The sequence below is a fragment of the Lucilia cuprina genome, chromosome 5 (genome assembly GCF_022045245.1).
Source record: "Lucilia cuprina isolate Lc7/37 chromosome 5, ASM2204524v1, whole genome shotgun sequence".
NCBI lineage: Eukaryota > Metazoa > Arthropoda > Insecta > Diptera > Calliphoridae > Lucilia > Lucilia cuprina.
The window spans coordinates 66,096,196-66,109,260 of record NC_060953.1 but is presented as its reverse complement, the minus strand read 5'-3'; the positions used below and the strand labels follow the sequence as shown (position 1 = coordinate 66,109,260).

The following is a 13,065-nucleotide window of genomic DNA, read 5'->3' as shown; positions in this document are numbered from 1 at the left end:
TATCGTTTTCATAATAATAGATTTCATTTCATCTAGTTAAAGTAGCATTATATTTCGTATAATTTAACCAAACACTCACCTGAATATCGAAGATAAGTTGTCAAACAAAACTAAAAAAAATTTTAGTAAAAGCAATTTATTGCATTTAGTTTAAAAATTATTAAAAGAAATTTTCAAATAAATACCATTTTTAAAATTTAAAAATAGTATTATTATTATATCCGTAAGTATGAAATCCCTAGTTTCAACTTAGTTTAATTATATGTATGTGCAGTGTATGAGAGAGGGGTAATTTAAAGATTTTTATTTGTTTTTTGTATAACTAACTATATAAGAAACGTAACGAAGTTTTATTTGATGATTAAATAGTTTGTATAAGAAGTGTTTATTATTAAATAACTTATAATTATTATAAAAATACATTTTATTTATTATTATTTTTTTTGTTATTCAAAAACTTGACTTTATCCAATGTATAATGAAATAATTTTGTTTTTGTATATGTATATGCAGTATATTTAGGAATGTGTATTTACATAATTATGTAGTTTTCTTTTTATAAAACAAATAAAAACAAACACAATTTGATTAAGATATATAAAACTTTTTTTTGGTACATATTTAAATTTTAAACAATTCTGTTTCAAATTATGTTTGTTTGTTCAATATTTGCTAATTTTGTTAATAATCAATATTCTCATTCAAAATGTTTTGAATTATAACTGCATATAAATTATTAGTAATTAGAAATAGGAAATACATGTGTATAGATTTATTTATTTTTGTATATTTTAAATTCTTTTTTGATTTTTTATAGGTTTTTTTGTTTGTTTGTTTATATATATAGTTTTTATGTTATAGGCATAATAATCAAATAAAATACATATTTTTTTATACTTTTATTAAAGAATTTAGTTTTAAAACACGCGTTCACAGTTAACATTCGTATATAAAATAAAAATTGATTTAACTATATATTATAGTAATCATAATATTTTGATTGACAATTTTAACTATAGAAAACAACAAAATGAAAAGAGTACAAAATAATATAATAATAAAATAATGTTAAATGTAGAGCAAAATAGTTTACATAATAAAGCATAAAAATTAAATAAATTGATTGATGGATGTGGTTAAGTTTTAAAAATTTCTATTAAAATATCATTCAATGTCTTATCGTCTGTTATACGTAAACATGGTAATATACAAAAATATGTATGAATGTAGTAGATAGATTGTAAAGTTGTTTTAAGGGGATTTGGCATTATTTAAATAATAAAAAAAAGCAAATATGAATGTGTAATATTAAAATAATTTACAAAATTAACTTTTCCAATTAAGGCATGTTTGTTTATAAGTGATGCCTCTCTTCTTACTAATATGCTAATGCTGGTCTAAGTATGTTTAATAAATAAATATTTCAGTTTTTTTTTTAATAATTTCTATCTAAAGTTGCTAAAACTATCAACCATACACCCATACATATCTCTGTACATACTTACTTACATAGTTTTGGAATAAAAAAAAAAAAAGAAAAGAAAAGCGAGAAAAACAGTTTGAAAACAAAAATGAACAAATACATTTCTTTTAAGTACTTTAATAGTTATATGGAAAAGGCCACGTAGTAATTACGCATCTGTTGTCTATTATTATTATTATTATTATTATTATTATTTTTTTTTTATATTATTTAGTAGTATTCGTTGTACACTTAGTTTAATATAGTATAGTACATATTCACTGACAGCATTATCAAAATGAGATTTTATTAAAATCAACATATAATAAAGTGGTAGACAACGTTTTTCTAAACGTACAGAGTTTTGTGATGCATGTCCAGATATTTGTTGAACAAAATATTAGTCAACACCAGCAAATCCTTGACTACCTTCGATAGCCTTGATTAGTTTATCTTTTAATTGTAAATAACCTTCATAGGGAGGTAAATCCAAACGATTGAAACTATAATAAGGAAATATAAAATTAAATTAATTTTGATTAATTATATTTTTAAAATTAAAATAATATATTTTTTAAATTGGAAATGGAGTACATTTTTTTCAAAATTTTGTTCAAAAACCAGTATTTTGTTTTTATATATTAGCATTTAGTTCAAAAACTTAGTAATTTATTGAAAAACCATTATTTTGTTTATATACCAGTATTACTAGTATAAACACTAGTAATGTGTTCAAATTTTAGTATTTTGTTCAAAACCTAAGTTATTTTTTAAATAAACAGTATTTTGTTTAAAACCCAGTATTATGTAAAGAAACTTGTATTAAGTTCAATACCTAAGATTTGTTTACAATATTCTGCATTTCGATTACATTTACGCCTTCAGTTACGCAACGATCGAAAAAAGGTATTTCAACAAAAAAGTGAATCGTAAGAAAAATTAGAAGCAATTCCATTTCGTTTTAATGCTTTAGGAATTGTGTATTCGGAGTAACGACCGTACCTACGTATTTGTAAGCGTTCCCACGACAATTGGATCTTCGCTTCGGAACGACTCGAGTCATACTCGGCCAATGATTGTCAACCCAGCGACAGCTGTATCAACCGAAAGTTTTTCCCCAGGAAAGAACTATCGGCCACAGTCATAGCTGTTACAACAACAACGTATTTGTAAGTTGTTGTTTATGTGGCGGAGAGTCAAATCGAAATGCAGAATACCAAAGTTGCCAAACGGAGAAAATTTCGATTCGAATTGAAATGCAGAATACAGGCCATTATGTTAAGAAACCTGTGTTTTGTTTAAAATACTGGGTTTTGTTTAAAAAACCAATATATAGTACTTTGTAAGAATAAATAGTATTCTGTAAAAATCAATATTTTGTTTACAACTAGAATCTTATTGCAACACCAGTATTTATTCAAAACCCAATAGCTTGTTAGGAAACCTGTAGTTTTTTTCAAAAAACAGTATTTTGTTTAAACAACAGTATTGTGTTTAAAATCTAGTATTTTGTTCAAAAACTAAGTTTTGTTTTAAACCCCAGTATTTTGTTTAATAACCAGTATTGTGTTCACAATCTAGTATTTTGTTCAAAAAAACTAAGTTTTGTTTTAAAAAATTGTTTAATAACCAGTATTGTGTTTAAAATCTAATATTTTGTTCAAGTACACAAAGTTTTGTTTTAAAAACCAGTATTTTGTTTAATAAGCAGTATTGTGTTAAAAATCTAGTATATTGTTCAAAAAACTTAGTTTTGTTTCAAACAACAGTATTTTGTTTAAAAAACAGTATTGTGTTCAGAATCTAGTATTTTGTTCAAAAAACTAAGCTTTAAAAAAAACAGCGTTTTGTCTTAAAACCAGTATTTTGTTAAAAAAGCAGTATTGTGTTTAAAACCAGTATTGTGTCCAAAACCTTGTAATTTTTTGTTCAAAGCCTAGTTTTTTGAAAATACTAAATACTGGTTTTAAAAACCAGTATTTTGTGGAAAATGCTAGATTTTGTTTTAGAAACCAAGTATTCTGTTAAAAAACTTGTTGGAAATTCTTAAAAATACTGTTTCAAAAACTGTATTTTGTTAAAAAGGGCAATTTGTTAAAAATACTGGGTTTTACTGAAAAAATGTATTTTTAGTAAAAAAAAACCCGAGTTTTTATTAAAAAAAATAATAATAAAAATATCATTAAAACTTACCATGTATGAGCTCGTGGGAAATTATTAGGAGTACCCCATTTTTCGATCGTAAACATTTGAGGTCCATTCGAACCGTATAACTCCTTAAAACCATTCATAGGCACACGTGATGTACCCGTTACAAACTGAAGTAAACGTGAACGCATTTCGTTTGAGAATGAGAGGACGGCACGCCAGAACCATTGTATAATAATATGATTTTGATGATAGTCGCCTTTGTACAAAGTATTCTCACGCCAATCTTTAACATCGATATTTTGAATACCACACATTAAAAGCTCCAACTCATGTTCGTCGAAAATCTTAATTAAATTTAAAGGAATCACTGAACCGAAACCATCTAAAAAGGCGGTCATTTGTTCTTTAACACGGGCCACAAAACGCCATTCGATGACCAGCCTTTAAAACAAATTCAAAAAACATAAGTAAAGTTTAAACTAACAAACTAAGAATTAAAACAACTTACTTAATATATTCATCTTTATTTTCATTGGTAACTTCGATATTGGCACCTTCTCCCTTTAATTCATGCTGACTCTTTTGTCCAAATATATCCTCATCCACACAGAATGTTAATTCCAATTGTCTGGGATCATTTTCTTTAATCCACATAAGGGAATTATAATATTCGGTATCAACCGATTCCATATCTTTTAAATCAATAGGCTTTTGTAGCATCATTTTGTAGAAAGGACGTATGAAGAAGGCATCAAGTAATTTGCCATGATAGACAGCCATACCAGCAATACGGCCAATAAATCTAAATGTAAAAGTAAATTTCATTAGATTTAAAGTTGCAATATTTTAATTTCATCTAAAACTTACTTGAAATAGTGCAAATGATCTTCATTACACAAACCACTGCCATTATTAATTTGCAAAGTGTAATTATCCATGGCTGAATATTCAAATAGCCCATAATATGGATTAAACATTTCTTTAGACAACAAATAAAACCACTCTCTAGCTAGACCACCATAATCTAATAGTAAAAATATAACATTTTAATATTTAACCTTTTTCAATGTTTTAACAAAAATATATTTACCTAAACCTGTTTCTCCTTCAAATTCTACCCATAATTTAGTTTTTAATAAATCAGTTTTAGTTACTTGGCTAATAATTCTATAAGAATCCTCTAGAATAGATGTTCTTCGTACACGAATTTCAAATTTATTCGGTACATTTGTCTAAAATGAAACAAAATTCAACATTTTTAATTTAGAAATTCACCTGCAAGTGTAAAGAAAGAAAAACTTACTGGTTTTCTAAGATGGCTCTTGAAGTATTCATACTTTTGTTTATAATCTCTAGAATAGGGTACAGCTTGTCCAGCAATATTTGGATTTGAAAGTCTTGGGTCTTCCCATTGTGTTGTCCTTGTATCTGAGAAAATAAAAGAAAATTGAATAGAATCTTTTTATTTCTTTCGATAAAAAATATAAAACTTACTGTGATCTATATAAAAGACACGACCATCTGTATGTACACGCTCTTCCCAACCCTCGGGCAGTGGTCCTAAATCATCCTCACCACGTTGTTGTGTTTGATTAGGCATAGGGCTAGCGCGACCATTACGTGGATCTATCCATGTAGTACGTCTAGCTGCATGATCAATAAAGAATGTACGTCCATTAGGCGCCACTTGCATTGACCATCTAGGAGGTAAGGGCTCTTCTTCTTCAGTAGTGGTTGGAGGCTATTCATACATATAATTTTAAGTAATTAGAAACATTGAAATTTTCGTCTAAGTATTACTGTTCTAAGAACGTGTCTAAATATTGCAATTTAGTTTATAGTTTACTGGGAATTTAATAATATTTTTTGGTCACGTATCTACAAGTACTTTTTTAGTACTAAACTCAACTACACATGTATTAGAAGTGTATTAATTCTATTTTAAGATTTTGTTAAGATTTATAAATGATTTATTTACCTGCTCTGTTACAGCGGCATTGTTATCTTCAACTGAATTGCGCCTGGTTGATGAACCAGATGTTTGAGAACGATTTCCACTATCGATCTGGTCGCCATCTTCGTTCTGCTAAATTATTTGAAAATAAATTGCATTATTATAGTATTTTTTCATTAATATTGTCATAATTTAATAAAATTTATTTGAATTTACACAGTAGCTTACTAAAATACTTTCAGGTAATAATAAATCTCTATATTTATTTTTTGGAATACTACCAATACTACTAAGTTACTACATAGGATTTGAAATATACGACTACATATAACTATTCTTGAGTTTGACATTTTTTTGCCCACTTAGTATTAAATCTTAATTTATATCTAGCATTTTTACTTTAAAAGCTTTTAATTAGAATAGTTGTTGGTTGGCTGTAACTGGATGTTCTTCCCCGGTGAAAAAACTTCCGGTTGATACAGCTGTTGCTGAGTTGACAATCTTTGGCCGATTAGAATTTGGTCGTTCCGGAGCGGAGGTCCAATTGTTGTGGGAACAAGAGTAGTAAATATGTATGATAGTACTTAACTAGAACTAAACTAGAACTCAACTAGAACTGAACTGAACTAGAACTCAACTAGAACTGAACTAGAACTGAACCATAACTTAACTAGAACTGAACTTGAACTAGAAATAAACTATAACTGGGCCGGAACTAGATTTGAACTAGAGCTGAACTAGAACTGAACTAGAACTGAACTAGAACTGAACTAGAACTGAACTAGAACTGAACTAGAACTGAACTAGAACTGAACTAGAACTGAACTAGAACTGAACTAGAACTGAACTAGAACTGAACTAGAACTGAACTAGAATTGAACTAGAACTGAACTAGAACTGAACTAGAACTGAACTAGAACTGAACTAGAACTGAACTAGAACTGAACTAGAACTGAACTAGAACTGAACTAGAACTGAACTAGAACTGAACTAGAACTGAACTGAACTGAACTAGAACTGAACTAAAACTGAAATAAAACTGAACTAGAACAGAACTAGAACTGAACTAGAACTAAACTAGAACTGAACTAGAAATGAACTAGAACTGAACTAGAACTGAACTAGAACTGAACTAGAACTGAACTAGAACTGAACTAGATCTGAACTAGAACTGAACTAGAACCTAGAACTGAACTAGAACTGAACTAAACTGAACTAGAACTGAACTAGAACTGAACTAGAACTGAACTAGAACTGAACTAGAACTGAACTAGAACTGAACTAGAACTGAACTAGAACTGAACTAGAACTGAACTAGAACTGAACTAGAACTGAACTAGAACTGAACTAGAACTGAACTAGAACTGAACTAGAACTGAACTAGAACTGAACTAGAACTGAACTAGAACTGAACTAGAACTGAACTAGAACTGAACTAGAACTGAACTAGAACTGAACTAGAACTGAACTAGAACTGAACTAGAACTGAACTAGAACTGAACTAGAACTGAACTAGAACTGAACTAGAACTGAACTAGAACTGAACTAGAACTGAACTAGAACTGAACTAGAACTGAACTAGAACTGAACTAGAACTGAACTAGAACTGAACTAGAACTGAACTAGAACTGAACTAGAACTGAACTAGAACTGAACTAGAACTGAACTAGAACTGAACTAGAACTGAACTAGAACTGAACTAGAACTGAACTAGAACTGAACTAGAACTGAACTAGAACTGAACTAGAACTGAACTAGAACTGAACTAGAACTGAACTAGAACTGAACTAGAACTGAACTAGAACTGAACTAGAACTGAACTAGAACTGAACTAGAACTGAACTAGAACTGAACTAGAACTGAACTAGAACTGAACTAGAACTGAACTAGAACTGAACTAGAACTGAACTACAACTAAACTAGAACTATACTAGAACTAAACTAGAACTGAACTAAAACTAGAACTGAACTTACACTAGAAGTAAACTAGAACAGAAACAACTAAACTAGCACTGAACTAGCGTTGGACTAGAATTGAACTAGAGCTAAACTGAACTAAAAATAATTGTTTAGTAGTTTTGTGCAATTGGTAAATATAAACGTAAATTATATATTAGAATTTAAAATAATTGTGAACGTAAAGAGTTACGTCACTTATGAATCTTCTAAATATGTATATTCCATGTTTTAGTGAAGAGGGTCGTAAGACAAGCCTATAGAGGTAACTGCGTAATTAAAATTTTTATATGAAAATTAAAGACTTATATCTACTTTTTAGACATTATTAATAATTTAAAAAAAACTTCTAAAAATAGCAATAAATTGCTATACATTTTTATAAAAGCGATGTTTTTATAACAAGTAAACAATCTAAAAACACCACAAAATCTTTCCTGTTTAGTAATATTATTTCCCATGGTGTTATCGCCTGTTGAACATTGATGATTTTGGACAATACGATTTATAACATCCTCATCAATACTTTCTTGATTATCGATTTTTCCTAAACGTATCAATTCATTGATTTCATTGTCCAATTGATTTTGAACTGTAGAACAATTACAACAATGACTGTTGGAATGTTCATTTATCGATGTACATCCATTTTCGCTACATGTTCCACTACAGGAACTATCTGTACTTAATGATCTGCTTAAACTACTATTCGAATCGTTTTCAGTGAGGTCGTCTGCATGTTTTAAGTTGTTATTAGTTAAAATATTAATGGGCTGATTGAACCCATGATTTGAAAAACGTCTCAAATGGTACTGATTGGAAAATATAAAAAAGCAGAGTAATTTAACATTTTAAGTCGAAATTGAAGATCAATATAGTTTTTGTATTTAAATTTAAGAAAATATGTGTACTTTCTTCTATAGTTAAATTCAATTTGTATTGAAAATTTTTCATTAACATATTGAAATGTACAACTTTACTGAAACTTAAATTTTCCTTCTATAAAATTCTTTAAATTCCTTCAAATGCTCTTAATGTTTTTTTTTAGAAAAATTTTCTTCTTAAAAAAAGAAATAAAAAGATAATTTAATTTACTTACCGCTGCTGCTCTAGTTGCTTCAGAATCATCCACACTAATGTGAAATCGTCTTTGAAAATCTGATGCGGCAGCTTCCGTATTATCACTTGCATGATTGGTATTTAAACTAAATTGTTAAAAAGTTTCCAAAAGTTTTATCAAATATTTTTGAATATTTTTAAAAAATATAAACTTACATTGTTGGTCTTTCCCACTGTGTAGTTCGAGCGGTGTGATTAACATAATACGTACGACCATTGGCATCTTGACGTTCTTCCCAACCCGGTGGCAATATATCATTTCCACCATTAACAGTAGGAGCATTCTAATTTATTTGTTAGGAAAATATATTGTATTTAACACAAAGAATTGTTATAAAAATCGTTAATACAATACCTGAGCTGCTCCGGCTAGTGAAACAATTTCAACATGTTCCCACTCGTTTGAATTCGATGTCGGTTCCACGGTCTCCCTTTGTTCATGTATAAATGCATGATAGATTTCCAGAGTTCCTTTAATGCGCGATTTAGCACTAAAGTTAGAGAAATATTAAAGTAAGAATTAATAGAAGCGGCTCTCTTGTCGATTATATATGCAATAAGGCGGCACTTTAGCACACACAAACAATGAATTGTTAGTTTATAAATTAATGAATATAGACAAAACATAAAACACTGCTTTACTACAATTATGATTAATTTAAATAACGTTTAAGCTTTTATTTCAACACGTTGATGCAATCACAATAAGGCGCATTTGAATGAGACACACATTTCATTTTATGGAACATAAATTAACAAATATTCCTTAACATCATTAACTCTGTCACTCACACTTTTAAGATTGGTTTTCTCTTTCTCAATTTTTCAAAACCCAAACTAAAATTAAATAAAAAAAGTATTCAAAAGAAAACATACCCTACTGACCTTCTAGGCCTTAAAGGATAACTTTGCGGTTCTAAAATTATTCCCTCTTGTTCGGTAGGCAAGTTTGCCAATGTTAATTCTACCATGCCCAAGAAGTCATCTCTTGTTAGTCTATTTTCGTCAAATACTTGAAATACCAATTTATGTTCAGAGGGCTTGACCTTATGTAGGAAAAAAAGGAATTAATTCATTATTAATATTTAAATAATAATTGCTATCGTTTGATTCACTTACTCTAAATAAAAATTCTTCATTCCATGTAGGATTAAGAGTCTAAAATGAAAATTTAATTATTAAAAAATCTTATTAGTAAATTATTTTATATTATTATTATAATACTTGCCTTTTTCTTGGTTTTTGTTAAAACAGAGTCAATATTTATGTCACCATTTATTGTATTGAGATCAATTCTCACGTAAGGATCACTAAATAATCAAATTATTTTATCAGATATTAACTTATATTATTTTCAATAGATTTTCTATTAAATTACCTGGCTCCAAAAATGTCCTTTTTAGCTAAAGTTTTCCCGTTCAAAACAACAATTCGCAAGCGACATGTATCTGATGTGTCATTCTAAAGTAGAAATCCATAAAAAATATATATCAAATAAGGTTTATTGTTATTAATAGAGATGATTATAGAGTAAATACCCTGCATAATAAGAAGGTATAGTTACTATGACTAATACTATAACCAATTTTCTATTCAAAGCAACGAGATAATTTAACAATATCAGTTTTCGAGGGAAATATTTTTAAGTAGCGAGATATGGATTTTTGGGTCTCCAAATTTTGTATTTCATATGGTATTTATATATAAAACGGTAATATCTTGGCTATTACCTTTTGCTAAATATTTTATTAACTCTATTTTGAACTGAAATAGAACTGAACTAGAACTAAACAAAAACTGAACTAGAACTAAACTAGAACTAAACAAAAACTGAACTAGAACTGAAGTAGAACTGAACTAGAACTGAACTAGAACTGAACTAGAACTGAACTACAACTGAACTACAACTGAACTAGAACTGAACTAGAACTGAACTAGAACTGAACTAGAACTGAACTAGAACTGAACTAGAACTGAACTAGAACTGAACTAGAACTGAACTAGAACTGAACTAGAACTGAACTAGAACTGAACTAGAACTGGACTAGAACAGAACTAGAACTGGACTAGAATTGATCTAGAAGTAAACTAGAACTGAACTAGAACTGAACTAGAACTGAACTAAAATAAAACTAAACTGAAGGTTAATCATCGATTTTGATACGACTTGTACAAATGGCTTATTTCACAATGTTGGATGGATTTATATGAATTACAAAATAAACAGGTTCTAATTTATTTTTTGTTACAGTAGGTAAACCGTAGTTTAAATATTTCTGTTTGAATTTTTAATTCAAAATTATAAATTGCTTCAAAATTTGATATAAAATATTCATAAAGTCAATTAAATATTGTTGTGGAAAATACTCATTAATCTCTCCCAAATTCGCGTATTACAATTGCAAAAAAAAAACGTAAAAGTAAAAGAAACTACAACAATATCAACCTTTAAAATACAAGTTCAACTTACATCACTATAACCATGAATTTGTCCTTCAGCCAGTGCTTCAGCCATTATGTTGAAATGTTCATTAAATTTATATTAAGTGCAATAATTCCCAAAATAATAATATTTGTCTTTCTTTCTGTGTTTTTTTATTAATTAATTATCTTCTCAATGTATAAAGTTGAAACATGTTGCAAAAAAAAAAGTTAACACACTCTCACAAGTACGACTACAAAAACAATACGCCGCAAGTTTGTATGATAACTTTAAGATTAAGATAAGTACATATTTTTTATTTTTTTTTTTTTTTGGAATTTACTTTTTTTGTATATTATACGATTTTACTTTTTTATATTTTTTAGATTTTGTTGTCTTTTGTTTTGTTAAAGCTTTTATCAAATGTACTTTTTGACTGGTAAGAAATTTTATACTTTTTGTTGTTTTTTTTTCACTTTTCTCGGCTTAATTATTTCATAATTTAATTAATATTTTTTTCACTACATGACGATGACGACACTTTACATTTTCATTCTTTAAAATTATAGTACTAAACCTTTTTTCAGCATGACTAATTGTCAAAAATCTAATTCTATGTAGTATATTATAAAATAAATAATAAAAGAATAAATAAATAATTTCTTGCACAAAGAGACAGACGGACCGAACGACTAAGCGACCGACTAACAGACACTTGCACTTTAATGATAAGATATATTGTAGTTTTTGTTGTTTTTTAAATGTTTAAGTTTGGCATATGTAAAGTACTTTTTCCGTTTCTACTCCTTGTTATAGTATGTAATACTGACAGTTTTTTTACTTTTTTCATTCCAAGGTAACACCTTATTTTTTATATTATTATAAATTTTTAAACACTTCACTTTTTAGATAAGATCCTTTAGCGTTGAACTTTTGATTAACATTTAAAACAGAATTTATTCGTACTTGTATTTTCGTAAAAAATTAAAGTGCTAAATCTAGCATAGTTATAATAATTGAAATTTCATTTTATAATTAAACTACGACACCCCAACTTATGTCCGCGCATATACAGTCATACACACACCAATCCGATATATACTCTATAGATGTTTAAGTCTAAAAATGTACCTTCATGGGGGGAATTTATAAGGGTATTAACATACGCATATGAAATACAATAACAAACAATTTTATTTTGTCAATGGTTGTTTAAATGTCAGATAATACTTGTGGTTTTTGTTGTTTACGTATTTTCTTGTATTTAAGAATACAAGTAAATTTGACAGTTTTATTTACACCAAAGGGAAAATAAAAGATCAGCTGGTGTATTAAAATCATCTGGTTGAATATATAAACAGTTGCCAGATTTTGATAAAATATAAAAGGTTTGACATTTTCTAGGTTGCTACTAAAAATGACTTATTAACGTTTTTCTTATGTAAAAATTTTAATTAAGGTTGTTATAAAAAACATTAAAATTTCAGTAATGGTTTCTAAATCGGTTTAAAAATTAATATAAAGTTAATGTAAGATCTGAAAGAAATTCTAAAGACGAATTTGCTGCTTTTTCTGCCTTTTCTGATTACAGTAAATAATTCCGAAAAAAGTCATCGAAATTTTCAAATAAGAACGCTTTCAAAAAAGTTTTATATTTTGACTATCAATAATAGGATTCATAATTAAGAATCATGAAAAATTTTAATCGACAGAAAGTGTATTGCCTTTAAAGTACACCGACTTTGTTTAGTATACTCTTATTAAAACCCTTTTAGGTTGAAACTGATTCGTTTCATATTAAAACTTTACAACAAAATACTTTTACATTTACATTTCTAAAGGATGGATTAATCCAAAGTAGAAACCCCCATTTTCCCATTTTTGGGGCCTTATAACAGTGCAATGACAACTTTATTTATAAAATCTCTTTTTGTCAGGTTTTTAACGATATATCGAGGAGCGGAAAATGGATGGCTAGATTCTTATTCAGCTCAATTCTTT

At 28.1% G+C, this 13,065-nt stretch overlaps 1 protein-coding gene across 6 annotated transcripts in view; it reads right to left on the bottom strand.

Moving 5' to 3' along the window:
* Positions 1-1,353: 1,353 nt before the first annotated feature.
* The window catches only part of LOC111676809 (E3 ubiquitin-protein ligase Nedd-4), a 30,051-nt gene continuing 18,339 nt past the window's right edge, over positions 1,354-13,065 (bottom strand). For 3 of the 6 annotated variants that reach the window (XM_046950932.1, XM_023437791.2, XM_023437790.2), the window contains 15 exons: positions 10,021-10,103; positions 9,871-9,952; positions 9,762-9,800; positions 9,519-9,688; positions 8,998-9,133; positions 8,799-8,926; positions 8,623-8,728; positions 5,592-5,699; positions 5,108-5,354; positions 4,917-5,041; positions 4,704-4,845; positions 4,481-4,637; positions 4,122-4,415; positions 3,656-4,054; positions 1,354-1,965 (listed from right to left, as the gene is read on the bottom strand). In XM_046950932.1, the coding sequence (XP_046806888.1) occupies positions 1,863-1,965; positions 3,656-4,054; positions 4,122-4,415; positions 4,481-4,637; positions 4,704-4,845; positions 4,917-5,041; positions 5,108-5,354; positions 5,592-5,699; positions 8,623-8,728; positions 8,799-8,926; positions 8,998-9,133; positions 9,519-9,688; positions 9,762-9,800; positions 9,871-9,952; positions 10,021-10,103 (2,319 nt within the window). In that variant the 3' untranslated portion in view covers positions 1,354-1,862. Of the gene's footprint in view, positions 1,966-3,655; positions 4,055-4,121; positions 4,416-4,480; positions 4,638-4,703; positions 4,846-4,916; positions 5,042-5,107; positions 5,355-5,591; positions 5,700-8,622; positions 8,729-8,798; positions 8,927-8,997; positions 9,134-9,518; positions 9,689-9,761; positions 9,801-9,870; positions 9,953-10,020; positions 10,104-11,112; positions 12,194-13,065 lie in introns of those variants that run through there. The other 3 variants (XM_023437794.2, XM_046950934.1, XM_046950933.1) reach the window with 3 other exon arrangements.